Here is a 23,544-nt window from a genome sequence, read left to right on the forward strand (position 1 = left end):
GTGCCACCCTCTGCGTGCAGGGACAGCGCGGGGTGGGAATAGGCCACATCCTGCACCCAGGGCAGAGCCAAATCCCCTGGGAGAGACCAGCCTGGTGGAGCGTGGGGGACCTTGGGGCCAGACCCCAATGTGCAGCGGAGAGGTGGGACCCCGCAGGTGGCACACGTTCCCACCAAGGCACTGGGTCCTCTTTTGTGACATTTCCCAGCGCAAGACACCGCGCTCACCCTCTCTGGAGTCGGGGGGGCTAGAGGGTGCAGGGCAGGGGGCCAGCACCACCCTTTCCTGCTGGGGTTGTCCCCCAACTCGGACCCAGGGGGCCAGGCTGGGGTCCCTCAAGCACCTCCTGGCACAGAGGCAGCAGCGGCCGGGGCAGAGCGGGGTGTGGGGTGGGTGCTGTGCCGGGGGGAGGTTGTGTGGGTGAGCCAGGGGTGCCCTGCGAGCCGGGGTGCAGGGGGTGCTGGTGCAGGGGATACTGGTGCGGGGGTGGTGGTGCGGGTTTGCCAGCGCGGGGGGTGCTGGTGTGGGGGGTGCCGGTGCTCGGGGTGCTGGTGCATGGGGTGCTGGTGTGGTGGGTGCCAGTGCAGGGGTGCCAGTGTAGGGGTGCTGGTGCAGGAGTTGCTGGTGCGGGGGGCGCTGGTGTGGAGGTGCCGGTGTGGGTTTGCCAGTGTGGGGGGTGCTGGTGTGGGGGGTGCAGCGCTAGTGGGGTGCCAGTGCGGTGCCGATGTGCGGGATGTGGTGTGTTAGGGGTGCTGATGCGGGGGATGCGCGGCTGGCAGGGTGCCGGTGGGGATGCCGGGGGGGATGCTAGTGGGGTGCCGGTGGGGATGTTGGTGGGGGTGCCGGGGGAGGTGCCGCTGGGGATGCTGCGCCGGGGGCTGCGGGTGCCGGTGGGGTGCGGTGCCGGTGGGGTGCTAGGGGGGTGCCGGTGGGGATGACGATGCGGTGCGGCGGGGTGCCGGTGCGGGCGGGTGCCGGGGGCGCGGCGCGGGCGGGGGGCGCGGGGGCGCGCTCGGCTGTTGCCCGTCCCTCCCGCGGGCGGGGAGGCGCTCGCCCCGCGTTGGCGGCGCCGGGCGGAGCGGAGCGGAGCGGCGGGCGGGCGGCAGCGGCGGCGGCGGCGGCGGGGCCGGGCGGGTGGCGGCGGCGGGGCCGGTGGGGCCGTGGCCCGCTGAGGGCGCCGCGGAGCGGGGCCCGCGCTGCTCCCTCGCCCCGCGCCATGGGTGCGCGGCCGCGCCGACACCCGCCCCCCGCCGCCGCCGCCGCGCCGGGGCCGCTCGGGGCGCTCCTCGCCGCCGCGCTCCTCGCCGCCGCCGGTGAGTCACCGCGGGACCGGGACCGGGACCGGGGAGGGCGGGGCGGCGGGTCCGGCCGCGGTGCAAGGTCACCCGCGGGACGGCGGGGACGGGGACCGGGGCCGTTCCCGGGGCGGGGAGCCCCCAAGGCTGCGGGGAAGCGGGGAAGGGGGGAGCTGCCACCCCCCGGCCCGCGCCCACGCCTGGCGGCTCACGCGTGCCCGGCCGGCACCGGGGTGGAGGGGGTGGGGGGTCCGCTCCGCCGGGGCTCTGCCAGCACCGGGAACGGCTGCTCGTGGTGGGACCCGCTCCGTGCGACGGGTCCCTGCCCCACGCCGAGCATCCCTGCCCCGCACGCAGCATCCCTGCCTGCACAGCTTCCCTGCCCCGCGCACAGCATCCCTGCCTGCAAAGAGCATCCCTGCCTGCACAGCATCCCTGCCTGCAAAGAGCATCCCTGCCTGCACAGCATCCCTGCCTGCACAGAGCATCCCTGCCTGCACAGCTTCCCTGCCCCGCGCACAGCATCCCTGCCTGCACAGCATCCCTGCCTGCACAGAGCATCCCTGCCTGCACAGCATCCCTGCCCCACACGCAGCATCCCTGCCTGCACAGCATCCCTTCCCCACACAGAGCATCCCTGCCCCGCACGCAGCATCCCTGCCCCACAGACAGCCTCCCTGCCTGCACAACATCCCTGCCTGCACAATATCCCTGCCTGCCTGCAGAGCATCCCTGACTGCACAGCTTCCCTGCCCCACACGCAGCATCCCTGCCCCGCACAGAGCATCCCTGCCCCGCACACGGCATCCCTGCTCCCTGCACGGTGTCCCAGCCGTCTCCATCCCTGGGCACAGCGCGGAGGCTGCTGTCGCGGCGGGGGGGTGGCCGTGGCGGGGGGGTGTTTGCGGGGCTGTCGCTGCAGACACGGAGGGTCCGGAGTCCGGCTGCCCCGGTGCTGCCCCCACCCCGGGCGGAGCGGGGCAGGGCCGGACCCCCGGGGCTGAGCGGCACCGTCTGCCTGGCTGGGGGGGGGGGGGTCGGGAGGCGCCGGGGGGGGGTCGGCGGCGGCCCGGGGCTGGCGGCCGCTCGCAGGTGTCACGGCAGTCTGGAAGTGGCGGCTGCAGACAAAGGACCGGGCGGGGGGCGGGGAGCTGCGCGGGGCTGGACGTGCGCTCTTCGGGGTCTGGAGAGGGGGGACACCCCCTCTGCTCCCGGGGGGGCCGGCAAACCGACCCCCCGCCGCCACCGGAGACGTCCCCTATCCTGGGCTCGGTCACCGGGTGGGCACCGTGCTCCTCGTACCCGTCCTTCCCAGCCGGACACCCGGCGCTCCCCGCATGGCACCGTCTGCAGGGGACACCGCAGAGACGCTGCGATGGGCGGCACGATGGGTGGCACGGCGGGTGGCACGTCTCGGGTGCAGGAGACCCACACGGAGGATGCTGTGGGTACCGATCCTCAGCCGGGCACGGAGCGCCACTGTCCCTGTGGCGGGACCGTGGAGACGGATGGAGGTGGAAGGCAGTGAGGCAGGGAATGCACCAGGCCACTCCGTGCCACCTCTGTGCCAGGAGGTGTGGGGGATGCCAGCAGTGCCAGTGCCAGCTCAGGAGCTTGTCCCTGCGGCTCGCTTGGCAGGCAGCTCACAGCCAGCCGCGGCGTGACTGAGCCCAGCCACCTGCATGGCCAACGCTCCGCACAGACAAGGGGAGGCTGGGCCTCTGCGCAGTGGGTGCTGCTCCAGCCTAGCATGGCACGGGACAGCCTGGCACAGCACAGCATGGGCTCTCCGAGGCTGCAAGACACAGGCTGGGGACAGGGGAACCCAGGTATCCAAGCAGTGGGTCCCTGCCTGCGGCCGTGGTGGAGCATCCCTGGTCGAGCTGCCTGCTCTGCTGCCAGTGCCCACAGGGGAAGAGCGAGAGCAGCAACGAGGGCTGGGGCTCGCCCGCCGGCAGCCGTGTGGGGTGAGCACTGAGGCACCGGGGCTGCCTCACTTGGTTGCTGTGCTGGCAAGTAGGCAAGAGCTCAGGAGTAGGGTCCTTCCCCAGAGCTACACCTGGCCCTGCGCTGCCATGAGCCCTTCCCTTTCTCCTTGGCATCTGCAGCAGCCGGTGCCAGGCCCTGGTGAATCTCCTGCCCCGAGGCTGGCACAGCACATGTGGCCCTCGCTAGCTCCTGCCCCGGCTTCTCTAGACGGGGCTACAGGCTCTGAGTCTTAAAGTGCCACCGGCCTCCCCAGGGACCCTCAGACTCCAGCGGGCAGAGCCCAACCACCGCACCCCACAACTCGGTGTGCCACAGCCAGCACCCCAGGTCACCACATCCCGTCGGTGCCCCGCAGCCCGTGCTGGGCTGGGCACTGGTGCCTCCGTGCGGCAGGCAGGGCAGCGGGCAGGGCTGGCACGCACCGGGCAGCCGGGAAGCTGCTGTGCCGGCTGTCAGCGCGAGCGCGCGACAGACGCAGCCCGCCCAGGGCTGTTTGTTCTGGCTCGGTGCCACGCGGGGCTGGCACTACATCAAACCGTGTGGAGCCTTGGCAGGTGCTTGCGGGAGGGGACCGCGGTGCTGCCAGGGGCTGGGCACCCCCAGAGCCACCACCGGCACCTCGTGGGTGCAGCTGAGCATCCGTCCTACCTGGGTGGTCATCATCGCCGGGGACCACCCCGAGACTGGTGCTGGTTCCTGAAGGATGGTGACATGGGGACTGCGCACTGTGCACGTCCTGCCCTGCACCCAGGGGTGCATCCTCAGTGCCAGCACCACTCTGGCCATTGGCACCATCGCTGCTGCATGTGCATCACGTGTCTGCTTGCTGGCTGGCTAGGGTGGGCTGTCTCCAGATTCTGCAAACCGGGACCCTGTCCTCATCCCAGTCAGGCCCAGCTACACAGCTCCCTTGTCCCTGCTGCCTGGGTGCTGCTCCTGGGTGAGTGTCAGGCATGTCACAGCTCACCTGCCCCCCTAGACCCTTCCTAGCCTGGGGTCTTTCCTGCAGGATGGGGATCTCAGGTCCCAGCCCTCTCCATCCACCACTTGCTGCTGCAGGGTTATGGGGTGCCGAGGCTGCCCCGTATCACACGTGAGAGGGAGGGAAGAGGCCGTGGGGCTGGACCTGGCACCCAGGACCACTATGTGGCTGGAGGGACCTTCTCCAGCCCCCCACAGCTCCCTCCCAACTCCATCGGGGACGCAGGACTGAGGTGACCTTGACGCTCATCCCAGCAGGTCCAGGGCTCAGACAGAGCATTTTCTCTTCAATGTCCATTGAAGGAGAGACAGGAAAACCACTGGGCTTCCTGGGCTCGGGCCCCAGTGAGAGCCCCAGCAGGTGGGGCTGAACCGATCCTGTCTTCCCCACACCTTTCTAGTCTCAGGCTGGGCTGGGGGAGCCCCCATCCCTTACTGAGGCCAGGACGGGACCCTCTCCCTGTGCGATGCTCCGGTTGCTGCTGACGGAGGCTGGCACAGCTTGGCACAGATCCTGCGTGCAGGCTCGGGGCTGCGAGGCTCAGCAGGGCTGCTGGGAACAGGGCTCTGTGTGTGCCGGGGGAGCACAGGGGGACCAGGCTCTGTGGGTGCCCTGTAAAGGGGGCTCAGCACTGGGTCCCAGCACCAGAAGCCCCAGACAGGCAGAATGGTCCCTGGGGAGGGTTTGCAATCCCCAGCTGCCCTCACCAGCACGGCTGTCCTCAAAAAGCTGGGCACGGGGCAGTGGAGGCCCCCAGCTTGGGCACGGCTGAGCCCGTGCAGCGCTATTGGGAAGGGGAGGGCGCAGCCTGCCCTGGCACATGCTAATTGCATGTAATGGGGAGAGTGTTATCAGCTCAAATCCATAATTAGGCAGCTCCATTGTCATGCAATCCTGCCTGACTAATTCATTCATAACGAGCGCTGGCTTAATCAGAGCCCAGACACTGCCACGCGCTCACCAGGGATCCGGGCACCCTCCGGCCCTTGCTGCACCCACCCAGCCCCTCCTGTGACCATGGGGCTGGCACAGGTGTGGCACACGCCTGGGGGGGCAGGACAGCACCTGGCTCGTGGGAAATTGAGGACATGGTCCTGGGTAGGCGGGGGGCACCCCCAGGGGCACAGCGCCTGGTGGAGCACGGGGGACACGCGGGCACTCTGTGCCCGTCATCGCATTATCCCCAGCGCCAGACTGGCCGGGAGCCGAGCGATGCTGCCCTGCGTTGGCATCCAGCTCTGCTGGCTCCCTGCCTGCCTGGGGCTGGCACCAGCACCTGCCTGGCATCACCATGGAGGCTGCGCGGGGTGAGGAGGTGGGTGCAGGGGGAGCAGTTGGCAATGCCCAGGTGCTCCAGGTGAGCACCGGAGTGGCCATGGCAGCTGGGCAGCCCTGGGCAAAGCTGTGGATCTCCCAGGGACAGGACCAGCTCGCTGTGGCTCAGAGCCAGCCTCTACCAGCAGGATGGTGCCCAGCTCAAAGCCTCAGACAAGCTTTTTGATGGTAGCGAGTCGTGCCAGCTCCTCTCGTCTGTGCCCTGCGGAGAGCAAAGTGCTGGCAGTGGGGCCCCTGTCTGCGGAGCGGAGGGCAGCGCTGGCACTTCCACAGTGCTCTGGGCACAGCAAGGCATCCTCTGCCCTTTCGCTGATGCTCACCCTTTTCTCATTTAGGCAGGCACAATCAGAAGCAATTATTGCTTTAATTACCTGCCGCTGTGGCGCCGGCAAAGTGTGAGGAAATCTTTCATGTTAACGACGTGCCAGGCCTGGCGTGGGCACAGTGGGTCACCAGCTGGGTTTGAATCTGGTGGCTGGGAAGCCTGCAGGGATTTGAGGGGGGACACAGCCAACAGGGCAGGCGCTGGGGACGATGTCCCCACCTCGCTGCAGGAAAGCCCAGGGTGGCAAGTATCAGGTAGGGGTGCAGGCAGGGTTTGGAGGCAGATGGAGGTGATGATCCAGGGCTGCTGGGGACGGCTCAGTGCCCTGCTGGGGACAGCCAGTGCACAGGGCGCAGCTGGGCAGCAGCGCTCAGGGCAGACCTGTGCCCTAGGAGTGTTGACCCACTGCAGGCAGCTGCCTGCTCCCTCCCAGGGGCAGCTGTGCCGAGCGGATGCTGGGGCTGGGGCTGGCACTGGTGCTGCTGCAGCCGCCGGCATGCAGCCTGTCCTCGCCAAGAACACGCTGACCTTCGCAGCGTCTCCCCGCAGCAGGCACCAAGGTGCCCAGCGTGCTCCTCTTGGCCAGCACGGAACCAGCACTGGGGGCAGGAGAAGCCCCTTGAGGACCAGGGGGACCGGGATCGGGGTGGGGGGGGCATATGTCTGGTCCTGGCAGTGCCCCCCCACCACGCTGGGCAATGCAGCATCCTGCAGCCTCTCCCTGCCCAGTAACACCAGTAACACCTGGTGTTTTCGATGCTGGGGGGAGCAGATGCTGTGGTGAGGGGCCGTGTGGCCACCCAAGGTGGCAGCGGCTGAGGTGGCACAGGGAGCAGAGGGGAGCTCTGCGAGGGGAGGGGGCCAGGAGCAGCTGGGGGTCCCACCGTGCTGGGGTGAAGATGAGTGCTCAGAGCCCATAATGGGGCCCCCATCCCCTCTGACTCTTGAGGTGGGTGCTGCAGCCCAGCCTGGCCCCCAGCCCCTTCGTCAGGCCTGCTGGCTCGCTCGTTAGCCCACGTGGGTGGGGGATAATTGATAATAAAGCCTTGCTTAATGCACTGGCTCTGCCGGCTGTGATTTATCAGGGCTGGTAGCAAACCGCACTCCCAATTACCCCTTCGGCTGCCGAGAGAGCGTCCGGCCAGGGCTGTGCTCCTTCCACAGTGTGTGGAGGTCCCAGGGGCAAGCAGGACCCCACACCTCCTGTCCCCATGGTCCCCACTCCCCATCCCCTTCTGAAGTTCCCCGGATCCCTTTGCCAAGGTGACATAAGCATCTTGCCTGTTTCCATAGCAACGCAGCGGCAGGTGAGTGGCGAGGCCGACGTGGTGCGGGAGCCGGCACAGCGCCACGTCAGCGACCACTGCCCACGGGGCACCCACCAACTGGGGGTGCTCCTGCTGTGTGGGGTGCCTGTGACGTGGAGGAGGGAGGCACAGGGTGTAGGGTGCATGGGGGTGCCTGCAGAGCATGGAGCAGACGGGAGTTTGGGGTGCCCACAGGGTGCGGGGCACCTGCGGTGCACAAGATACCTGTGGGGTTCGGCATAGCCGTGCCTCGTGGGGTGGCCGTGGTGCATCAGGTGCCCACGGTGCATCAGGTGCCCATGGAACATGCAGTGCCCATGGTATATGGGGCACGCCCGTGGTGCAGGAGGCACCCAGACCGTGTCTCCTCCACTCTCTTGCAGAGGTCCAGGCCAGCCTGAGCCTCCCAGCTGCACTGCATGGCTCCATCCACAACGCAGAGCCCCGTGGGTGCCCAGCAGCAGGGCAGCATCCCCACGCGAGGCATGCCTGGCAGCCCCCAGCTCTGCCCTTCTCTGCACGTCCCCAGCTTTGTTTGCTGCCCACGGTCCCACCGTGCCCACAAGGCACCCAGAACCCTGGTTGGGTGGGCGACTGGGGGTGCTCTGGGCCCATCCTGCCTCTCGTACCCATCGCTGCTTCCTGCACGCCTCAGATGGACCTACACACAGCTCAGCATCCACAATCCTCTTTCCACCTGTGATTAAATCCCGGTCCCCACAGCCCCCCTGCCCTATTCTCCCGGCGTGCCCGCTGCGGGTAGTTTTGTAAATAAGCTGGGCTGCCTTTCTGCCCATCTCGGCCTCCGTGGCCAGCGCAGCGTGAGCACCCAGGGGTGCTGGGGTGGGATGGCAGCGGTGGATGCTGCATCCAGCCACGCTGCAGTCGGCAGCGGGGATGGCACCGCGGCAGGGACCGCAGCGCCTGTCCGCGCCGTGACCCCCTGGGCCAGCCCCAGGCTGCGGATGGATGGGGGGGGTCGTTAAACCAGTGAAATATGAAATGCCTGTATATCCCCGACAGGGGTTTTAATTAAATTAATTGCCAGCGACATTGTAAAAGTGCTGATGGGGTAATAACCGGTGTGTTATGGTGGCCGTTTATCTTCCCCACGTAAATTAACTGCTGCACCTTGCCCATCCCGGCGGGCATCGCGGTGGGCTCACTCAGCACCTTCTCCCTGGCTTGGAAAAGTCTGAGTCAACCAGGGGGAGCAGGGAGGCTCAGAGCCCCCCTGGGAGACTTATCCAGGGCTTGAGGGACCCTGGTGTCCCCCGGGTCCCCAGGGTGCCCTGCAGCCCCGGCAGGAGCCCCGGGTGGGCAGGGACAGGGGGCTCAAAGGGGGCACGGGTGGTTGCCAAAGAAGGCACTTAATTACTGTGCATTCCATCCCATTTAATTGCTTATTAAATCCTAACCAGCCAATTAGCAGCAGCAATTACAGCTTCATTCAGTGACACAATCGCTATTTTATCGTTTGTTAATCAAATGCTTATTTAGGGCCTGGTTTATTAACTCTTTCAGCAGCGGTGCCAGCGGGGAGCAGGGGCACCTGGCCCTGTCCAGACTGAGAGACACGGGCGCTGCGGGACCATGGCACGTGCCGTGTCCCCATGGGAACCCTGCCCTGGTGTGTGGCACCCCAGGCCCCCAAAAAAGCTGGGGGATGCCCAACCCTGCTGTGTCACCCAGGGCATGGGGTGCACGACCCCCCACTCACCCTGTGCCAACCCATGGTGCGGTGAGGCAGGAAGCGGCCCCGGCACAGCAGGGGTGCCGGGGAAAGGGGGCAGCGGGTGCCCTGGGAGGCGTGAGCGATGGCCCTCGTTGGTCACACTACATTTCCTTTTCATTAGCACTAAGTGTGGACATGAGGGATCGGTGTGGGTTCAGCGGGCGCAGCCACCACATGGCTGCTCTCCCTGATGGATGGCGAGGCCAGGATGGGGCTGCTGTGTCCCCAGAGGGGGATGCACAGGGCCACCAGCACGGAGGGGACACCGGGGTGGACAATCACCCGGCACAGGCGCGCTGGCGGTGGCCGAGCCCCTGTCTCCCCACAGGTGCTCAGCAAAGTGCGACCGTGGCCAACCCGGTGTCCGGTGCGTCCCCGGACCTGCTGCCACACTTCCAGTTGGAGCCAGAGGACGTCTACATTGTGAAGAACAAGGCGGTGAGCCTGGCCTGCCGTGCCACCCCCGCCACCCAGATCTACTTCAAGTGCAACGGCGAGTGGGTGCACCAGGGTGACCACGTCACACAGCACAGCACCGACCACAGCACTGGTGAGCGCCGGCGGCAGGGATGGCGCGCGCCCCGCTAAATGGAGCCACATGTACTGCTCTTGGCGGGGTTCTGCATGGAGCTGGGGCTGTGGGGAACCTCTCCTGGCGTTTCTGCGCTGATACGGTGCGTGCCGGTGGCAGGGCTGCCGGTGATGGAGGTGCGCATCGAAGTCACCCGCCAGCAAGTGGAGAAGATCTTTGGGCTGGAGGAGTACTGGTGCCAGTGCGTGGCCTGGAGCTCCTCCGGCACCACCAAGAGCCAGAAAGCCTTTGTGCGCGTTGCCTGTGAGTGTCTGCGGGTGCCCGGCTGGGACGTGGGGTGCTGGCCCCAGCCCCGGCCCTCACCCCTTCACCTCCTCAGATCTGCGCAAGAACTTCGAGCAGGAGCCGACAGCCAGGGAGGTCTCCATTGAGCAGGGCATCGTGCTGCCATGCCGCCCTCCCGAGGGCATCCCGCCCGCCGAGGTGAGCCCCTACAGCCCCGGAGCAGCCGGGGGTGCCCCTTGCCCACGGGGATGTTGTGGGTGCTCCTCGAGGGGGTGACACGGGCGGTGACATTTGGTGACACCCCCTTATGGCCCCGCAGGTGGAGTGGCTGCGCAACGAGGAGCTGGTGGACCCGGCACTGGACACCAACGTGTACGTGACGCCGGAGCACAGCCTGGTGCTGCGCCAAGCCCGCCTGGCCGACACCGCCAACTACACCTGCGTGGCCAAAAACATCGTGGCCCGTCGCCGCAGCGCCTCGGCTGCCATCATCGTCTACGGTACGGCCCCACTGCACCCCAGCCCCACCGTGTCACCCTGGTGTCGCCCTCCCCGTGTCCCCCCTCGCCCTGCATCCCCCTCTCCCGGCGGGCGCTGACGGGTCCCTCTCCACCCAGTGAACGGCGGCTGGTCGACGTGGACGCAGTGGTCGGGCTGCAGCACCAGCTGCGGACGGGGCTGGCAGAAGCGGAGCCGGACATGCACCAACCCCACGCCCCTCAACGGAGGTGCCTTCTGTGAGGGCCAAAACGTGCAGAAAACTGCCTGCACCACCCTCTGCCCAGGTACCCTCTGCGCCCGCCGTGCCGATGCCGCACTCCCCACTGCCATCCCTGTTCCCCCGGGCGTCTCGTCCTCTCACCCCCCATGTGTCCGTCTCTGCTGGCCCCAGGGCAGGGGAGGGGGTGGCAGCGGGGTGCTGACCCCCGGCTGTGCCCGCAGTGGATGGTGCCTGGTCGCAGTGGAGCAAATGGTCGGTGTGCGGGGCCGAATGCACCCACTGGCGGAGCCGGGAGTGCTCGGAGCCCGCGCCACGCAACGGGGGCCAGGAGTGCCACGGCCCCGAGCTGGACACCCGCAACTGCACCTCCGAGCTCTGCAGCCACGGTGAGCGCAGCAGGGGCGGCGGGGGCGCCCCCAGGCTGGGGGGCTGGGGTTACCTATGGATGCTGATGCCCTGCCCCACGCAGTCGTACCCGGCACCGAGGACGTGGCGCTGTACGTGGGGCTGGTGGCCGTGGCTGTGTGCCTGGTGCTGCTGCTGCTGGTGGGGCTGCTGGTGTACTGCCGCAAGAAGGGGGGCCTGGATGCAGACGTGGCCGACTCCTCCATCCTCACCGCTGGCTTCCAGCCCGTCAGCATCAAGCCCAGCAAGGCCGGTGAGCGAGGGCTGCGGGGATGGGGCTGTGCAGCCGCGATGGGGCACGCTGTCCCTGGGGAGGCTCTGGGAGGGGCTGTCTGTGCCAGGACATCCCCTTGCCCTGGGCTGGGATCTGTGCCCCATGGAGTCACGTCTCCCATGGAGTCGTGGGTGGAAGCTCTGTATCCTATGGTATCCCTGATGTAGGGACACCGTATCTTCAGGGGTTCCTGACTGTGGGGTCAATGCTTTGTGCTCCACAAAGCTGTGGGTAGAGGTGCTGTGTCCTACAGGCTTCGTGGTCCCTATAGGGCCATTGCTCTGGGTTGGTGCTATGTGCCCCAGTGACCCCAAGGAAGGGTCTGTGGGGCAGAGGCTTGATGCCCTTTGAGAACCTCCAGAGGTAGTCATGCCCCATAGGGCCCTTACTATGGGGCAGGGGCTGTGTCTCCTCTGTTTCCTGGGGCCGGCTGTGCCACCGTGTTGCCAGCAGGACGCACCCTGTCCCTGCTGAGCCCCGGTGCCACGGTCCCGTGCTTTGTGCTGCAGACAACCCCAGCCTGCTCACCATCCAGCCCGACCTCAGCACCACCACCATGACATACCAGGGCTCGCTCTGCCCGCGCCAGGATGGTCCAGCCAAACTCCAGCTGCCCAACGGGCACCTGCTGAGCCCGCTGGGTGCCGGGCGACACACGCTGCACCACAGCTCACCCTCCGCCGAGGGCGCCGACTTTGTGGCCCGGCTCTCCACCCAGAGCTACTTTCGCTCCCTGCCCCGTGGCACCAACAACATGGCCTATGGCACCTTCAACTTCTTAGGGGGGCGGCTCATGATCCCCAACACAGGTACGGCGCGGTGGGCGTGGGTTGCCGGAGCGCCGTGTGATGCTGGCGGGTCCCCGTGGGGCTCATCCCACTGCCTGCATCCCCCCACCCAGGGATCAGCCTGCTCATTCCACCCGATGCCATCCCACGGGGGAAGATCTATGAGGTCTACCTGACCCTGCACAAGCAGGAGGAGGTCAGGTAGGTGGAGGAGATTTAACAAGGCCAAATGCCAGGTCCTGCACTTGAGGCACAACAACCCTGTGCAGTGCTACAGACTAAGCAAAGTCTGGCTGGAAAGCTGCCTGGAGGAGAGGGACCTGGGGGTGTTGGTTGACAGCAGCTGAACGTGAGCCAGCAGTGGCCCAGGTGGCCAAGAAGGCCAATGGCATCTTGGCTTGGATCAGAAACAGCGTGACCAGCAGGTCCAGGGAGGTTATCCTCCCTCTGTACTCGGCACTGGTGAGACCGCTCCTCGAATCCTGTGTTCAGTTCTGGGCCCCTCACCACAAGAAGGATGTTGAGGCTCTGGAGCGAGTCCAGAGAAGAGCAACAAAGCTGGTGAAGGAGCTGGAGAACAGGCCTTATGAGGAACGGCTGAGAGAGCTGGGGGTGTTTAGCCTGGAGAAGAGGAGGCTGAGGGGAGACCTCATTGCTCTCTACAACTACCTGAAAGGAGGTTGTGGAGAGGAGGGTGCTGGCCTCTTCTTCCAAGTGACGGGGGACAGGACAAGAGGGAATGGCCTCAAGCTCTGCCAGGGAAAGTTCAGGCTGGGCATTAGGAAAATATTTTTCATGGAAAGGGTCATTGGGCACTGGAACAGGCTGCCCAGGGAGGGGGTTGATTCACCTTCCCTGGAGGGGTTTAAGTGATGGGTAGATGAGGTGCTGAGGTTTAGTGATTGACGGGAATGGTTGGACTCGATGATCCGGTGGGTCTTTTCCAACCTGGTGATTCTATGATGCTGTGCTGGGTCTGCTGGGGAATGGGGCTGCTGGGTTGAGGTTGGCCACACTCAGCTGCCCCCCAGGCTGCCCCTGTCCGGCTGTCAGACGCTGCTGAGCCCCATCGTCAGCTGTGGCCCCCCCGGTGTCCTCCTCACCCGCCCCGCCATCCTGGCCATGGGTCACTGCGTGGAGGCCAGTGCTGAGAACTGGAGCATCTGGCTCAAGAAACAATCGTGTGAGGGCACATGGGAGGTGAGCCGCTGCCAGGGGCTCCATGGGGCTGAGGTTGGGTGGGGAGGGTGCCCGTGCCTCGGGTGCATCTCTGCCTGGGTGCCGCAGGACGTGCTGCAGCTGGGTGCTGAGCCGTGCACGGAGCTGTACTACTGCCAGCTGGAAGCGCAGGCTTGCTACATCTTCACAGAGCAGCTGGGGCGCTTCGCCCTGGTCGGTGAGTCCCTCAGCATGGCGGCCTCCAAGCGCCTCAAGCTGGTCCTGTTCGCGCCGGCCGCCTGCCCCTCGCTCGAGTACAACATCCGCGTCTACTGCCTCAGCGACACCCAGGACGTCCTCAAGGTACTGGATGATCCCCGTGCGGCATCTCCCTTCCCGGTTTGGGGGCAAGGCTGGGCTCCTGGGGCACAGCATCTCCTCCCAACTGCTGCCTGTGCTGGCAGGAGGTGATCCAGCTGGAGAAGCAGCTCGGGGGGCAGCTGATCGGAGCCCCTCGGGTGCTGCACTTCAAGGATAGCTACCACAACCTGCGCCTCTCCATCCATGACATGCCCAGCTCCCTCTGGAAGAGCAAGCTCCTTGCCAGCTACCAGGTGAGGAGCATGACCAGCGGGTAACCATGGGGACACGGGAGTTGTCACTGTCACCTTGACCCCCACACCCATCACCGTGCTGCAGGAGATCCCCTTCTACCACATCTGGAGTGGGCTGCAGCCCTTCCTGCACTGCACCTTCACCCTGGAGCGCCTGAGCCCCAGCACCTGTGAGCTGGCCTGCAAGATCTGGGTCTGGCAGGTGGAGGGCGATGGGCAGAGCTTCACTGTCAACTTCAACATCGCCAAGGTGAGGGCAGGGCTTGGAGTGGTTCTGGACACGATGCTGGGATGGGCTCACTTTCACCCCTCTGGTGCTCTCCCCTAGGACACAAGGTTTTCGGACTGGCTGGTCCCCGACAGTGAGGTTGGTGCCCCAGCCCTCGTGGGCCCCAGTGCCTTCAAGATCCCCTTCCTCATCCGCCAGAAGATCATCAGCAGCCTGGACCCACCAGGCACCCGGGGAGCTGACTGGAGGATGCTGGCCCAGAAGCTCAACCTCGACAGGTGGCCTGGGTTGGGGACAGAGGTGGGGTGGCATAGTGGATGGAGATGGGAGGGCTTCTGCTCTCATCCTGAACCTTTAGATAGATGCTCGCGTGCTGTGGGACCCTGGGAGTGGGGTGGTACCCAAGGTGAGATCAGCATGGGTTTGATCACAGGGCGCAGAGCCATCCCTGTGCCCTGACACGGTCGCTCTGTATCCCTTCCCAGCCATCTCAGCTTCTTCGCCTCCAAGCCCAGCCCCACAGCCATGATCCTGAACCTGTGGGAAGCACGGCACTTCCCCAACGGCAACCTCTCGCAGCTGGCCGCAGCCGTGGCCGAGGTGGGCAAGCAGGACGGTGCCCTCTTCGCCGTCTCCGAGGCAGAGTGCTGAGCGCCGTGGCGTGAGATGTGCAGCCCCACTCCTGGGGGGCTGCCACCGCGGGGCAGGGGGGTCCCGGCCGGCCCCTGGGCCCCCCGCCTTGCGAGAGGGATGCCTGTGCCCCCCAGCGCCGGGGCGGTGGGGCTGAGCCTGGCCCCGGGGTCCCGCAGCCCCGTGGCGAGGGGCTAGGGGAGCGCTGGGTGTGCGTCGTGCGTGCGGTGCCGTCGTGCTGTCTGCGTGTGGGGCCAGGCGGCCCCGGGCCCCGTGCCGTGTTGTGTAAAGACCGTTTTTTTAATTCTGTATTAAGTGCATTCAAGTATTTACACTTGGCCTTATGTACATAGCGGTGCCGCGGGCGGGGGGTCTGCCGGACGTGAATGTAAATAAATTCGATATATATTGCTACCCCCGCCCCGTGCGCACTCAGGAGGCAGAGGGGCAGAGCAAAGCGCTTTATTGAGGGGATGGTGGCTCAGCCGTGCGCCACGCCACGGCCGCCACAAGCGCAGCCCCTTTCCCCGAGCCGTCCTCTGACCGCAGGAACGTGACAGTGCAGTTGGGCGCCAGGTCCTCCACCGTCTGCTTGAGGCGCTGGGAGAAACTGGGGGGAAGAGGAGGGGAGGGTGAGGACTGTGGCCTCCACCCCTGCCATAGGGCCCCCCCAGTGGCTGCTGCCCACCCCGGCCCCCACTCACTGCGGGTGCATCTTGTACAAGGTGCCGTCTGCCCCCACGGTGACAGCCATGCGGTCCAGGCCTCGGTTGTCCCACATCTTCTCCACCACAGCAGCCATGCCAGCACCACAGAGCTGGGCCGCCCGCAGGGATACGGTCTCACACACCTCCCGCACCAGTGCGCTGTCCTCGAAGCTCGGCTGGAGCTCCAGGTTCTGCAGGATCCTCTGTACCTGGCTCAGGGCCAGCCCATCACTGCCCCAGACCAGGAGCACCGTTAGCATCACCATCACAGTCCCTATCTCCATCATTGTCCCAGTCCCGTGAGCTGGAATCACCCTGCATGCACCCCATCAGTGTAGGCATGCACCCCCTGTCCTGGGCTCAGGCTTCACACCGTAACCCTAGGCTGAAGGAACCCACCAGAGCTCAGCACTCACATCTCAATAGTCGAGAGGAACTTGGTCTTGAAGATGTCCTTGGTCTGGAGTTGGGGGCAGGGCTTGCCGCAGAACAGGAGCTGTTTGTCCATCATCGCCAGTAGGATGTGACGCACAATCTCACCCAGGTACATGCCGCTGATGAGCTTCTCAAACCTGCCCCGGGTACAACCCTGGCAGCCTTAGCCAGGCACGGCTGCCTCCACCCAGACCCTCCCGGCCCCGGGGCCCTTGCTCACCTCTGCCTGCCCACGTTGATTGTTGTCTTGTCCACCATCAAGTCAAAGTCAGTGAAGATGTTCTCCAGGCAGCCGTTGTCTCCAAACGCCCCCCACTCCATGTTGATGCACATGAGGCCCTCCTCCCCTTCCACGCTGCCCACATTCCGCATCTCCTCCATGTAGCAAGCGTTCGTCCCTGTCCCTGTGGGCCCCACACTGGTGTCACCACCACCTGACCTGACATCCCATGGCCAGGCTGGCTGGGAAGAGGTGCTCCTCACCCACGATGAGGCCGATTTCACATTTGGGGTCATCATAGGCACAGGACATCATGGTGCCCACGGTGTCGTTGACCACAGCCACCACATTCAACCCAAAGTTCTGCCAAACAAGAAGGAAGAGACACATACAGCTTAGTGACACCCTGCTGGGCTGGCACCTCCTGGAGACAGGCCCCCAGCCATTCCCTACCTTGCGCTGGGCAGCCTCCTGCAGCAACTGAACGACATCCTGTCCCACGCAGCCCGAGGCATTGAAGCCTTTGGTCCAGCTCAGCAGCACTGCCTGCAAGAGAGGATGAACGGGGGCCAGGCGGCTGCCTCGCACCCAGGCGCCCTCCCCACCACCCTCGGGGCTGGACTCGCCCCCTCACCTTATTCAGACCCAACTGCTGGCAGGGGAAGGAGAAAGTGAAGCCAAGCGGAAGAACCTGATCCTTCAGGTCCTGCTTCATCTGGAAGTCCCTCATGCAGTCAATGATGTGGTCAAAGAGCTGCAGAGAGCGGCCACGGTTTCAGAGGCCAAGCTGGGGTGATGCTCTGGGGCCTCCCATCTCCTTCCCAGGTCTGTGGGCAGTGAGGGGGGGAGGCAATACCCACCCCTCGCCCCGTTCCTCAGCCTCACCGCCTCGCCGGTGCCCTGCGTGACGGCAGTCGGGATGATGTAGATCTCGCTGGTTATGCGAATGTCCTCTGCCACACGCACCACCAGCACTCGGAAATTGGTTCCCCCCAGGTCCAACGCCAGGAATTCGCCTCGCTCTGTGGGGAGCCAGCAAAGGGCATCAGCAGGGGCTACGACCTCCCCGGCATCCCCTTCACCTGGTCCCCATCCCTCACCAGTGCCATCAGGCGTGTTGCGAACATAGGTGGGCAGCATGCGGAGGGAGGTGTTGCCATTGTTCTCCTTGAGCAGCCCCAGCTCCATCTCCTGCCTCATCAGTGCCTGGACGCGCTGCAGGTCAGCGCGGCTGAGCCGCAGCGGGGCCAGCATCTTGTCCACCTCCTGGCGCTTGGCTACTAAGCGCAAAGCCACCGCTGTTATGATGGCTGCTCCTCGCCCAGTGCTACCCACCAAGGGCAGGAAGGTGGCCATGCACTCGGGGGACAGCATCCCAGTCACGCTCTGCAGGATCTCCTTGAACCTGCCAGAGGAAGAATAAGATGGCCAGGGCCGGGCGGGAGGCATCCTGCTGGGTTAGGGCTCCGCCAGGAGCCTCATGGCTCTCCTTACCTGCTGTAGCCCCGGTACAAGTCACCGTCCACCCCTACGTTCACCAACAACATCTCCAGCTCCTGGGCCTGGCACATGTAGCTGAGGATGGCAGCCAGCCCAGCAGCGCAGAGCGCGGCGGCACGGCTCACCACCGCCCGGCAGATCTGCTGTACCCGGCAGCAATCCTGCTCGCTCGGCTGCAGCCCCAGAGCCTCCAGAACCATCCTCGCCTCGATCATGCCGTCCTCCTTGCTGCAAGGAAAAGCACAGCGCTGGCCTACGGAGCCACCAACTCACAGGCAGGGGCACCCACCCATCACGCTCTCCTCCCACCCATAGTAGCTCCTGGTCCCCAGACACTCACCTGATGATCCCCAGGACCTGCTGGGTCTTGAGTGCACCTTTGGTCTTTAAGACAGTGATATCGTTTCCAATGAAGAGTGCTTTCTCTGCAGTCAGGCCAATCAGCACATGCCGGGTGATCTCCCCGAGGTACAGGCTGCTCACCAGCTTCTCAAACCTGTGTGCATCCCAAGAAGGGGTGAGTCCTTCCCCCTCAACACCCCTTGGCCCTTCAAGAGCACCTAGGAGCATTGCAGGCGGCCCCGTGTGTGTCGGTGGGGCCTGCGTGCTCTGGGATTGACAAGGATCCCAAGGAATTCTGCCCTTGCTGGGGGTGGGAGCACCTCCTCTCCCCGGGGTTGGAGGATTCATGGTCCACACTCTGGTCGTAAGAGGTAAAGACATCGCTCAGGGTGCCGTCATCCCCGAAGCAGCCCCACTCAGTGTTGACACACATCCGCCTACTGGTCTCCTCCGCCATCTCCACCAGCTGTGCTGGGATCATGAAGCAGCTGTTGGTGCCTGAACCTGCAGGGAGCCATGGGTGTGAGTATCAGCGCAGCCCCCGCCCCAGCACCCAGGCACATGGGGTCCCCGCTGCTCACCCACAGTCAAAGCGACCTCACAGGGTTTCCCCTCTATGCTGCAGGTCATCATGGTGCCCACCGTGTCGTTTATCAGGGCAACAACTTCCACGTGGTAGATCTGGCCAAGGGCAAAGCAAGAACATCATCAGTCCCTTTGCAGGGTCAGCCTCCAGCCAGCCCCTCCCGGCCCCCACCTCCTGTTTGTTGATGCAGCTCTGCAGCAACTGCACCACGTCCTTCCCCTCCATGTCACTGCAGCTGAAGCCCTTGGACCAGGAGATGAGTTCTGCCTGTGGAGAGCATGTGGCCAAATTGTCGGTCTCCAGCACGGAGCTGGCCCAGCTCCCACTTCTGATGTGCTGGGGAGGAGGCAGCAGCAGCCCCAGGACAGGGCTGTCCCGCTCACCTTGTCCAGCTGCTGCTTCCTGCAGCTGAAGGGGAAGATGAAGCCCAAGGGGATGTGCTGCTGGGGGTTGCCAATGTCTTTCAGGAACTGGTACACGCATTGAGCAATGAAGTCAAAGAGCTGAAAGGGCACGGCTGGGGTGACAGGCTGCTCCCCCTTACCCAGAACCCAGGCTGCAGAAGGCAGCCCGGAGCCCCAGAGCTACCGAGCCTCTGACACGGCCTCCTCGTACCATTTCCCCTTTGCCCTGCTTGATGTCTTCTGGCATATCGAAGATCTTCTCCGTCATTCTGGGGTTTTGGTTCCCATCACCAAGGAGGTTCACCCACACGGTCTGGATGTAGTTATGGCCCAGCTCCACCACCAGAATGTCACCCTTCTCTAAAGTGGAGCAGAGGCAATGTCGCGCAGAGACCTGCCCTGCGGCAGGTGTCCCCTTCCCAGCTCAAGATCTGCTCCTCTCCCCGTCCTGGAGCAGTCACTCACCCACGGGCGAGGGAACTGAGAGCCTGAGACCACCGCAGGAGGCAAGGGAGGGTCTCCCGTCCTCTGAGACCATCACAGGGGCCAAGGGAGGGTCTCCCGGCCTCTGAGACCACCACAGGGGCCAAGGGAGGGTCTCCCGGCCTCTGAGACCACCACAGGGGCCAAGGGAGGGTCTCCCGGCCTCTGTCCCTGCGCTGGGGCCCGGCAGAGGCAGCGTAGGGGTGGCTTATGGACCCCGTAACCGGCCAGAGACCATCGCAGCCCTCGGCGTGTGAGGCGGCCGTGCCAGGCTGTCTCCCCTGTGCCAGGCTGTCTCACCTGTGCCGGGCTGTCTCACCTGTGCCGGGCTGTCTCACCTGTGCCGTCGGGCGTGGAGCAGATGTAGGTGGGCAGCATCCGCACCGTGGCCCGCGCGTGCGTCTGGCGGCTGAGCCCCTCGCGCATGGCGCGCAGCATGCGGCCCTTCAGCGCCTGTAGCATCTCCAGCGGGAGGGCGAGCGCCAGCAGCGCCCGCTGCACCTGCGGGCGGCTCGTTAGGGCGAGTTCCCGGGGGCGAGGGGCCGCCTCCCCCCGGGGAACCGGTGGCGCTTACCGGCGAGCAGGGGGCGCCGTGGATTCGCGGTCCCAGCGAGGGGCTCGACCTGCGGGCGAGGAGCCGGGGGTCACCGCCGGGCACCGCGGGGACATGAGGTTGAGGAGGAGGAGGAGAAGGAGGGGAACCCGCCACCTCCCACCTCCCCTCCGCGTCCCGGCTCCGCGCGGCTTCGGCATCGTCCCCCGGCTCCGTCGTCGCTCCGCAGGCGGCGCCCCGCGGGTACAGCGAGCAGCGGCGCCCCACCACGGCCAGGGGCCCGGCCCGGCACCTGCAACAAGCGGGGAGGCTGCGGGTTGCGCCCCGACTCCGAGGATCCCGACCCCGCCCCTTCCCCCCCCCGTTGCGGCCGGGCCGCTCACCAGCGGGGCTGGGCGGCGGCGCCGCGGGGCAGCGGGGGGGGCCTGGAGGCGCCGCGGCGCTGCGGGCTGCCCATGGCTGAGGGCTGAGGGCCGCCCCTCGAGCCGCGACCGGCACCGCAACCGGCGCGGCGCCCGCCACACCGGCCGTTAGCCCCGGTCCCACAGTCAATGGCGGCCCCGCCCGCCGGCCGCGCCCCGGCACGCCCTGCCCCGCCCGGCCGCGCCCCCCCATTGGCCGGTGCGCTCGAGTCCCGCCCTCCCATTGGCCAGAGCACTCGCGCCTCGCCCGCTGCAGCCAATGAGAGCCCGTCCGGAAGGGCCGCGCCCCGCCCCGCCCTGCCCCACCCGGCCCCCCCCCTATTTTTCAGCGCGCCCGAATGCGTCCTCCCATTGGCCGGTGCGCTCGCGCCCCGCCCAGCCCCGCCCTCCCATTGGCCAAAGCGTGAGGGCCCGGCCCCGCCGCAGCCAATTAGAGCCCGCCTGGCAATGGCCGCGCCCCACCCTGCCCTCCCATTGGCCAAAGCGTGAGGGCCCAGCCCGCCGCAGCCAATGAGAGCCCGCCCGGCAACGGCCGCGCCCCGCCCCGCCCTGCCATTGGCCAGCCCACCCTGCCCCACTCAGCCCTGCCTTCCCATTGGCCAGCCCGCTCCCGCCCCACTCCATCCCGCCCTCCCATTGGTCACTGCACACAGGCTGCAGCTAATGAGCACCCGCCCGACAAGGGCCTCGCCCCACCCTGCCCTCCCATTGGCCAGCACGCCCTGCCCCGCCTTCCCATTGGCCAGCCCGCCCCACCCTGCCCTCCCATTGGCCAGTGCACACGGGCCGGCCCTGCCTCAGCCAATGATCGCCCCCGCCGCCCCGCCTCGGCCGCTGGGCCTGGGCCGCGCTCCCCACATGCAGCCCTTTGCCACCTGTGGAGGCTCCTGGGGTGGGGGCTGCCCCGCCACAGGGACAGCAGGGGCATGGGGACCATGCCCGCCGTGGTTCCCAGCACGTCGGGCACAGCCGCCCCAGCACGGGGGCCTCCAAACTCCCGCTCAGCCTCAGGACGGGCTTGGGGAAGGGCGACTGGATGCACCTTGTGCAGCTCCTCCTCTCTCCCCTTCCCCCCAGACAGACAGCACAGCTCCTCCGTCTTGTGGCAGATCATAAAAAGATACATAAATATATTTCCATTTCTTTAACAGAGAGCAAAGCTGCACAGGCACCTATAAAACACAGTCACTTCTCCAGCCAGCACTCCCTGCACACGTTGTATAAAACATAGAAAAGAGGGGTGGGAGGACGAGGCTGTGGGTGACGCCGGGGGCGGGAGCGGCACAGACCCTCCCCGGGCACCAGCAGCCTCAGAACTTGCGCTTTCTTCGTCGGCAGCCCTTGGTCTGCTGCTGGCTGCCCAAGCGAAGAGCTGCGTGCGGCTCCAAGTCCACCACACAGTCCGTGACCTCCGAGAAGGAGACGCCGGGTGTCACAGAGACGTCACAAGGAAGGTGTTGAAGGGAGCTGGGGTTCTCCAACGCCGGCTCCCCAGCTTCCACCGAGGGTGAAGAGGCCTGTTGGTCTCCTAGTCCAGGGAGGGGGGTCCCTGCATCAGCACCTGCAACAGGAACACTCGTCAGCCCTGCAGGGCCCGCTCCGAGCACGAGCCCCAGGCATGGGGGAGAGGGTGCTGTTGAAAAAATGTTTCACAGAAAGGGTCATTGGGCAGTGGAACAGGCTGCCCAGGGCAGGGGGTTGAGTCACCTTCCCTGGAGGTGTTTAAAAAGCGGGTGGATGAGGTGCTCAGGGACATGGTTTAGTGACTGATGGGAATGGTTGGACTCGATGATCCAGTGGATCCTTTCCAACCTGGTGATTCTATGAAAGCATTTCTCCCCAGTCATCTCCTGCCCCTGGACATTGAGGTGCTGGAGCACATCCAGAGTAAGGCAACAAAGCTGGTGAAGGGGCTGGAGAACAAGTGTTATGAGGAACATCTGAGGGAACTGGGGTTGTTTAGCTTGGAGAAGAAAGGGCTGAGAGGAGACCTTATTGCTCTCTACAACTCTCTGCAAGAAAGATAGAGCAAGGTGTGTGTCAGTCTCTTCTCCCAAGCAACAAGCGGTAGGACAGGTGGGAATGGCCTCAAATTGCAACAGGGGACGTTCAGTTTTAGAAAAAGATTCTTTAATGAAAGAGTGATTGAGCACTGGAAGAGGCTGCCCCAGGCAGTGGTGGAGTCTTCTTCCCTGGAGGTGTTCAAAAAACATGTGGATGTGGTACTCTGGGACATGGTTTAGTAAGGACAGTGGTGTTGGGATGACAGTTGGACTGGATAATCTTAGAATTCTTTTCCAAGCTTAATGAATCTATGACACGTGGGGGGAAGTGCAAGCATGCCGGCAGGGAGGACAGCACCCCAACACCCCTTGGAGAGCTGAGCCCACAGCCTCCTGCTCTGCTCAGGAAGAACAGAGCCCTTCAAGGGGAATCTGGGGGCCCAGGACTGCAAGGAGACACCTGGGAAAGGGCACCCCTGACCCAGCCAGGCAGACATAAGAAGCAGCTTCCCACCTGGAGATTTGCCCTCCGAGAGCTCCAGCATCTTGAGGAGTCCTCTCTCCTGTCTCCCAACGTCCTGCCAAGAAGAGAACTGTCATCACGGCCCTGTCATGAGGGAGCCCTGTGGCTGGTTTCACATTCCCCAAGCCCACAGGGTCAGGCTGGGCACAAGCAGGAATGCTGCATTTCCAGGGCCTCCAACTGCACACAGTCAGCCACCAAGGGGAAAGTTAATAAAACTGGTAAGGAGGGAGGCCAGGGTACAAGAAGCCACCCCAAGCCCAGCCAGCAAGTGTGGGGCTATAACAGAGAAATGAGGGCACCAGGGGCTCTGCCACGGCGCAGGCACAGCCCCAGCACCTCCCTGCAAGGGCAGACTCCATCCTGCTCTGTCCAGGCCTGACACAGGAGGGAAGGGGCTGACCACAGGGCACAGCTAGACAAGGAGTGCACATCTCGCACCTCCTCTCAGCACCTAGGAACACACGGCTACGCTGGTCATGCAGGCTAAAGGACGACCATTTGGCCTGGCTGCTTTGAGACTTGCTGGCCCAGCAAAAGTCTACTCTCCTGGAGGATGCCTGTCCCCAGCACTGCTCTAGTAGGCACTGGCAGCCCATCTGCAAGGCTGGAGCCACAAAGCACCCCAAAAGGGGCTGTGACAGGAACCCACAAACCCAGCAGCACTGCTGGGAAGCTTTCTGACAGCCCAGCCCATGCTCAGGCATGACCTGCTCCCATGGTAAGCTGCCACCTGGGACAGAGGAAACACAAAGCCTTGCT

At 65.3% G+C, this 23,544-nt stretch overlaps 3 protein-coding genes across 8 annotated transcripts in view; 1 reads left to right on the forward strand and 2 right to left on the reverse strand.

Annotated features, from left to right (window-relative positions):
• The first annotated feature begins 1,134 nt into the window (after positions 1 to 1,134).
• On the forward strand, positions 1,135 to 14,682 carry UNC5A (unc-5 netrin receptor A). 3 transcript variants are annotated; one of them, XM_069869319.1, is made up of 16 exons: positions 1,135 to 1,313; positions 9,297 to 9,518; positions 9,660 to 9,803; positions 9,880 to 9,983; positions 10,105 to 10,285; positions 10,403 to 10,570; positions 10,728 to 10,892; positions 10,976 to 11,164; positions 11,695 to 11,994; positions 12,087 to 12,174; positions 13,005 to 13,173; positions 13,261 to 13,494; positions 13,596 to 13,745; positions 13,831 to 13,995; positions 14,074 to 14,252; positions 14,460 to 14,682. In XM_069869319.1, the coding sequence occupies exons 1-16, from the start codon at positions 1,217 to 1,219 to the stop codon at positions 14,623 to 14,625; spliced, it is 2,721 nt and encodes a 906-aa protein (XP_069725420.1). In that variant the 5' UTR covers positions 1,135 to 1,216; the 3' UTR covers positions 14,626 to 14,682. The 3 variants fall into 3 exon arrangements, with proteins under 3 accessions (XP_069725420.1, XP_069725419.1, XP_069725421.1); XM_069869318.1 differs by lacking the exon at positions 1,135 to 1,313 and having other exon boundaries at positions 9,089 to 9,518; XM_069869320.1 differs by lacking the exons at positions 1,135 to 1,313; positions 10,403 to 10,570 and having other exon boundaries at positions 9,089 to 9,518.
• Positions 14,683 to 15,066: 384 nt separating this feature from the next.
• Positions 15,067 to 20,449, reverse strand: HK3 (hexokinase 3). The gene is made up of 18 exons (XM_069869532.1): positions 19,856 to 20,449; positions 19,620 to 19,782; positions 19,010 to 19,158; positions 18,778 to 18,897; positions 18,566 to 18,661; positions 18,390 to 18,489; positions 18,129 to 18,312; positions 17,807 to 17,962; positions 17,461 to 17,694; positions 17,067 to 17,371; positions 16,852 to 16,988; positions 16,601 to 16,720; positions 16,420 to 16,512; positions 16,230 to 16,329; positions 15,967 to 16,150; positions 15,728 to 15,883; positions 15,309 to 15,542; positions 15,067 to 15,214 (listed from the first exon to the last, which is right to left on the reverse strand). Exons 1-18 carry the CDS (start codon positions 20,447 to 20,449, stop codon positions 15,067 to 15,069), a joined length of 3,273 nt encoding a protein of 1,090 aa, XP_069725633.1.
• Positions 20,450 to 21,352: 903 nt separating this feature from the next.
• UIMC1 (ubiquitin interaction motif containing 1) overlaps positions 21,353 to 23,544 on the reverse strand; it is a 38,696-nt gene continuing 36,504 nt past the window's right edge. For all 4 annotated transcript variants that reach the window (XM_069869344.1, XM_069869345.1, XM_069869347.1 and 1 more), the window contains exons 12-13: positions 22,774 to 22,837; positions 21,353 to 21,817 (exon numbers count right to left, since the gene is read on the reverse strand). In XM_069869344.1, the coding sequence (XP_069725445.1) occupies positions 21,567 to 21,817; positions 22,774 to 22,837 (315 nt within the window). In that variant the 3' untranslated portion in view covers positions 21,353 to 21,566. The remainder of the gene's footprint in view (positions 21,818 to 22,773; positions 22,838 to 23,544) is intronic.

Source organism: Phaenicophaeus curvirostris, chromosome 15 (assembly GCF_032191515.1).
Source record: "Phaenicophaeus curvirostris isolate KB17595 chromosome 15, BPBGC_Pcur_1.0, whole genome shotgun sequence".
In the NCBI taxonomy this organism is placed as follows: domain Eukaryota; kingdom Metazoa; phylum Chordata; class Aves; order Cuculiformes; family Cuculidae; genus Phaenicophaeus; species Phaenicophaeus curvirostris.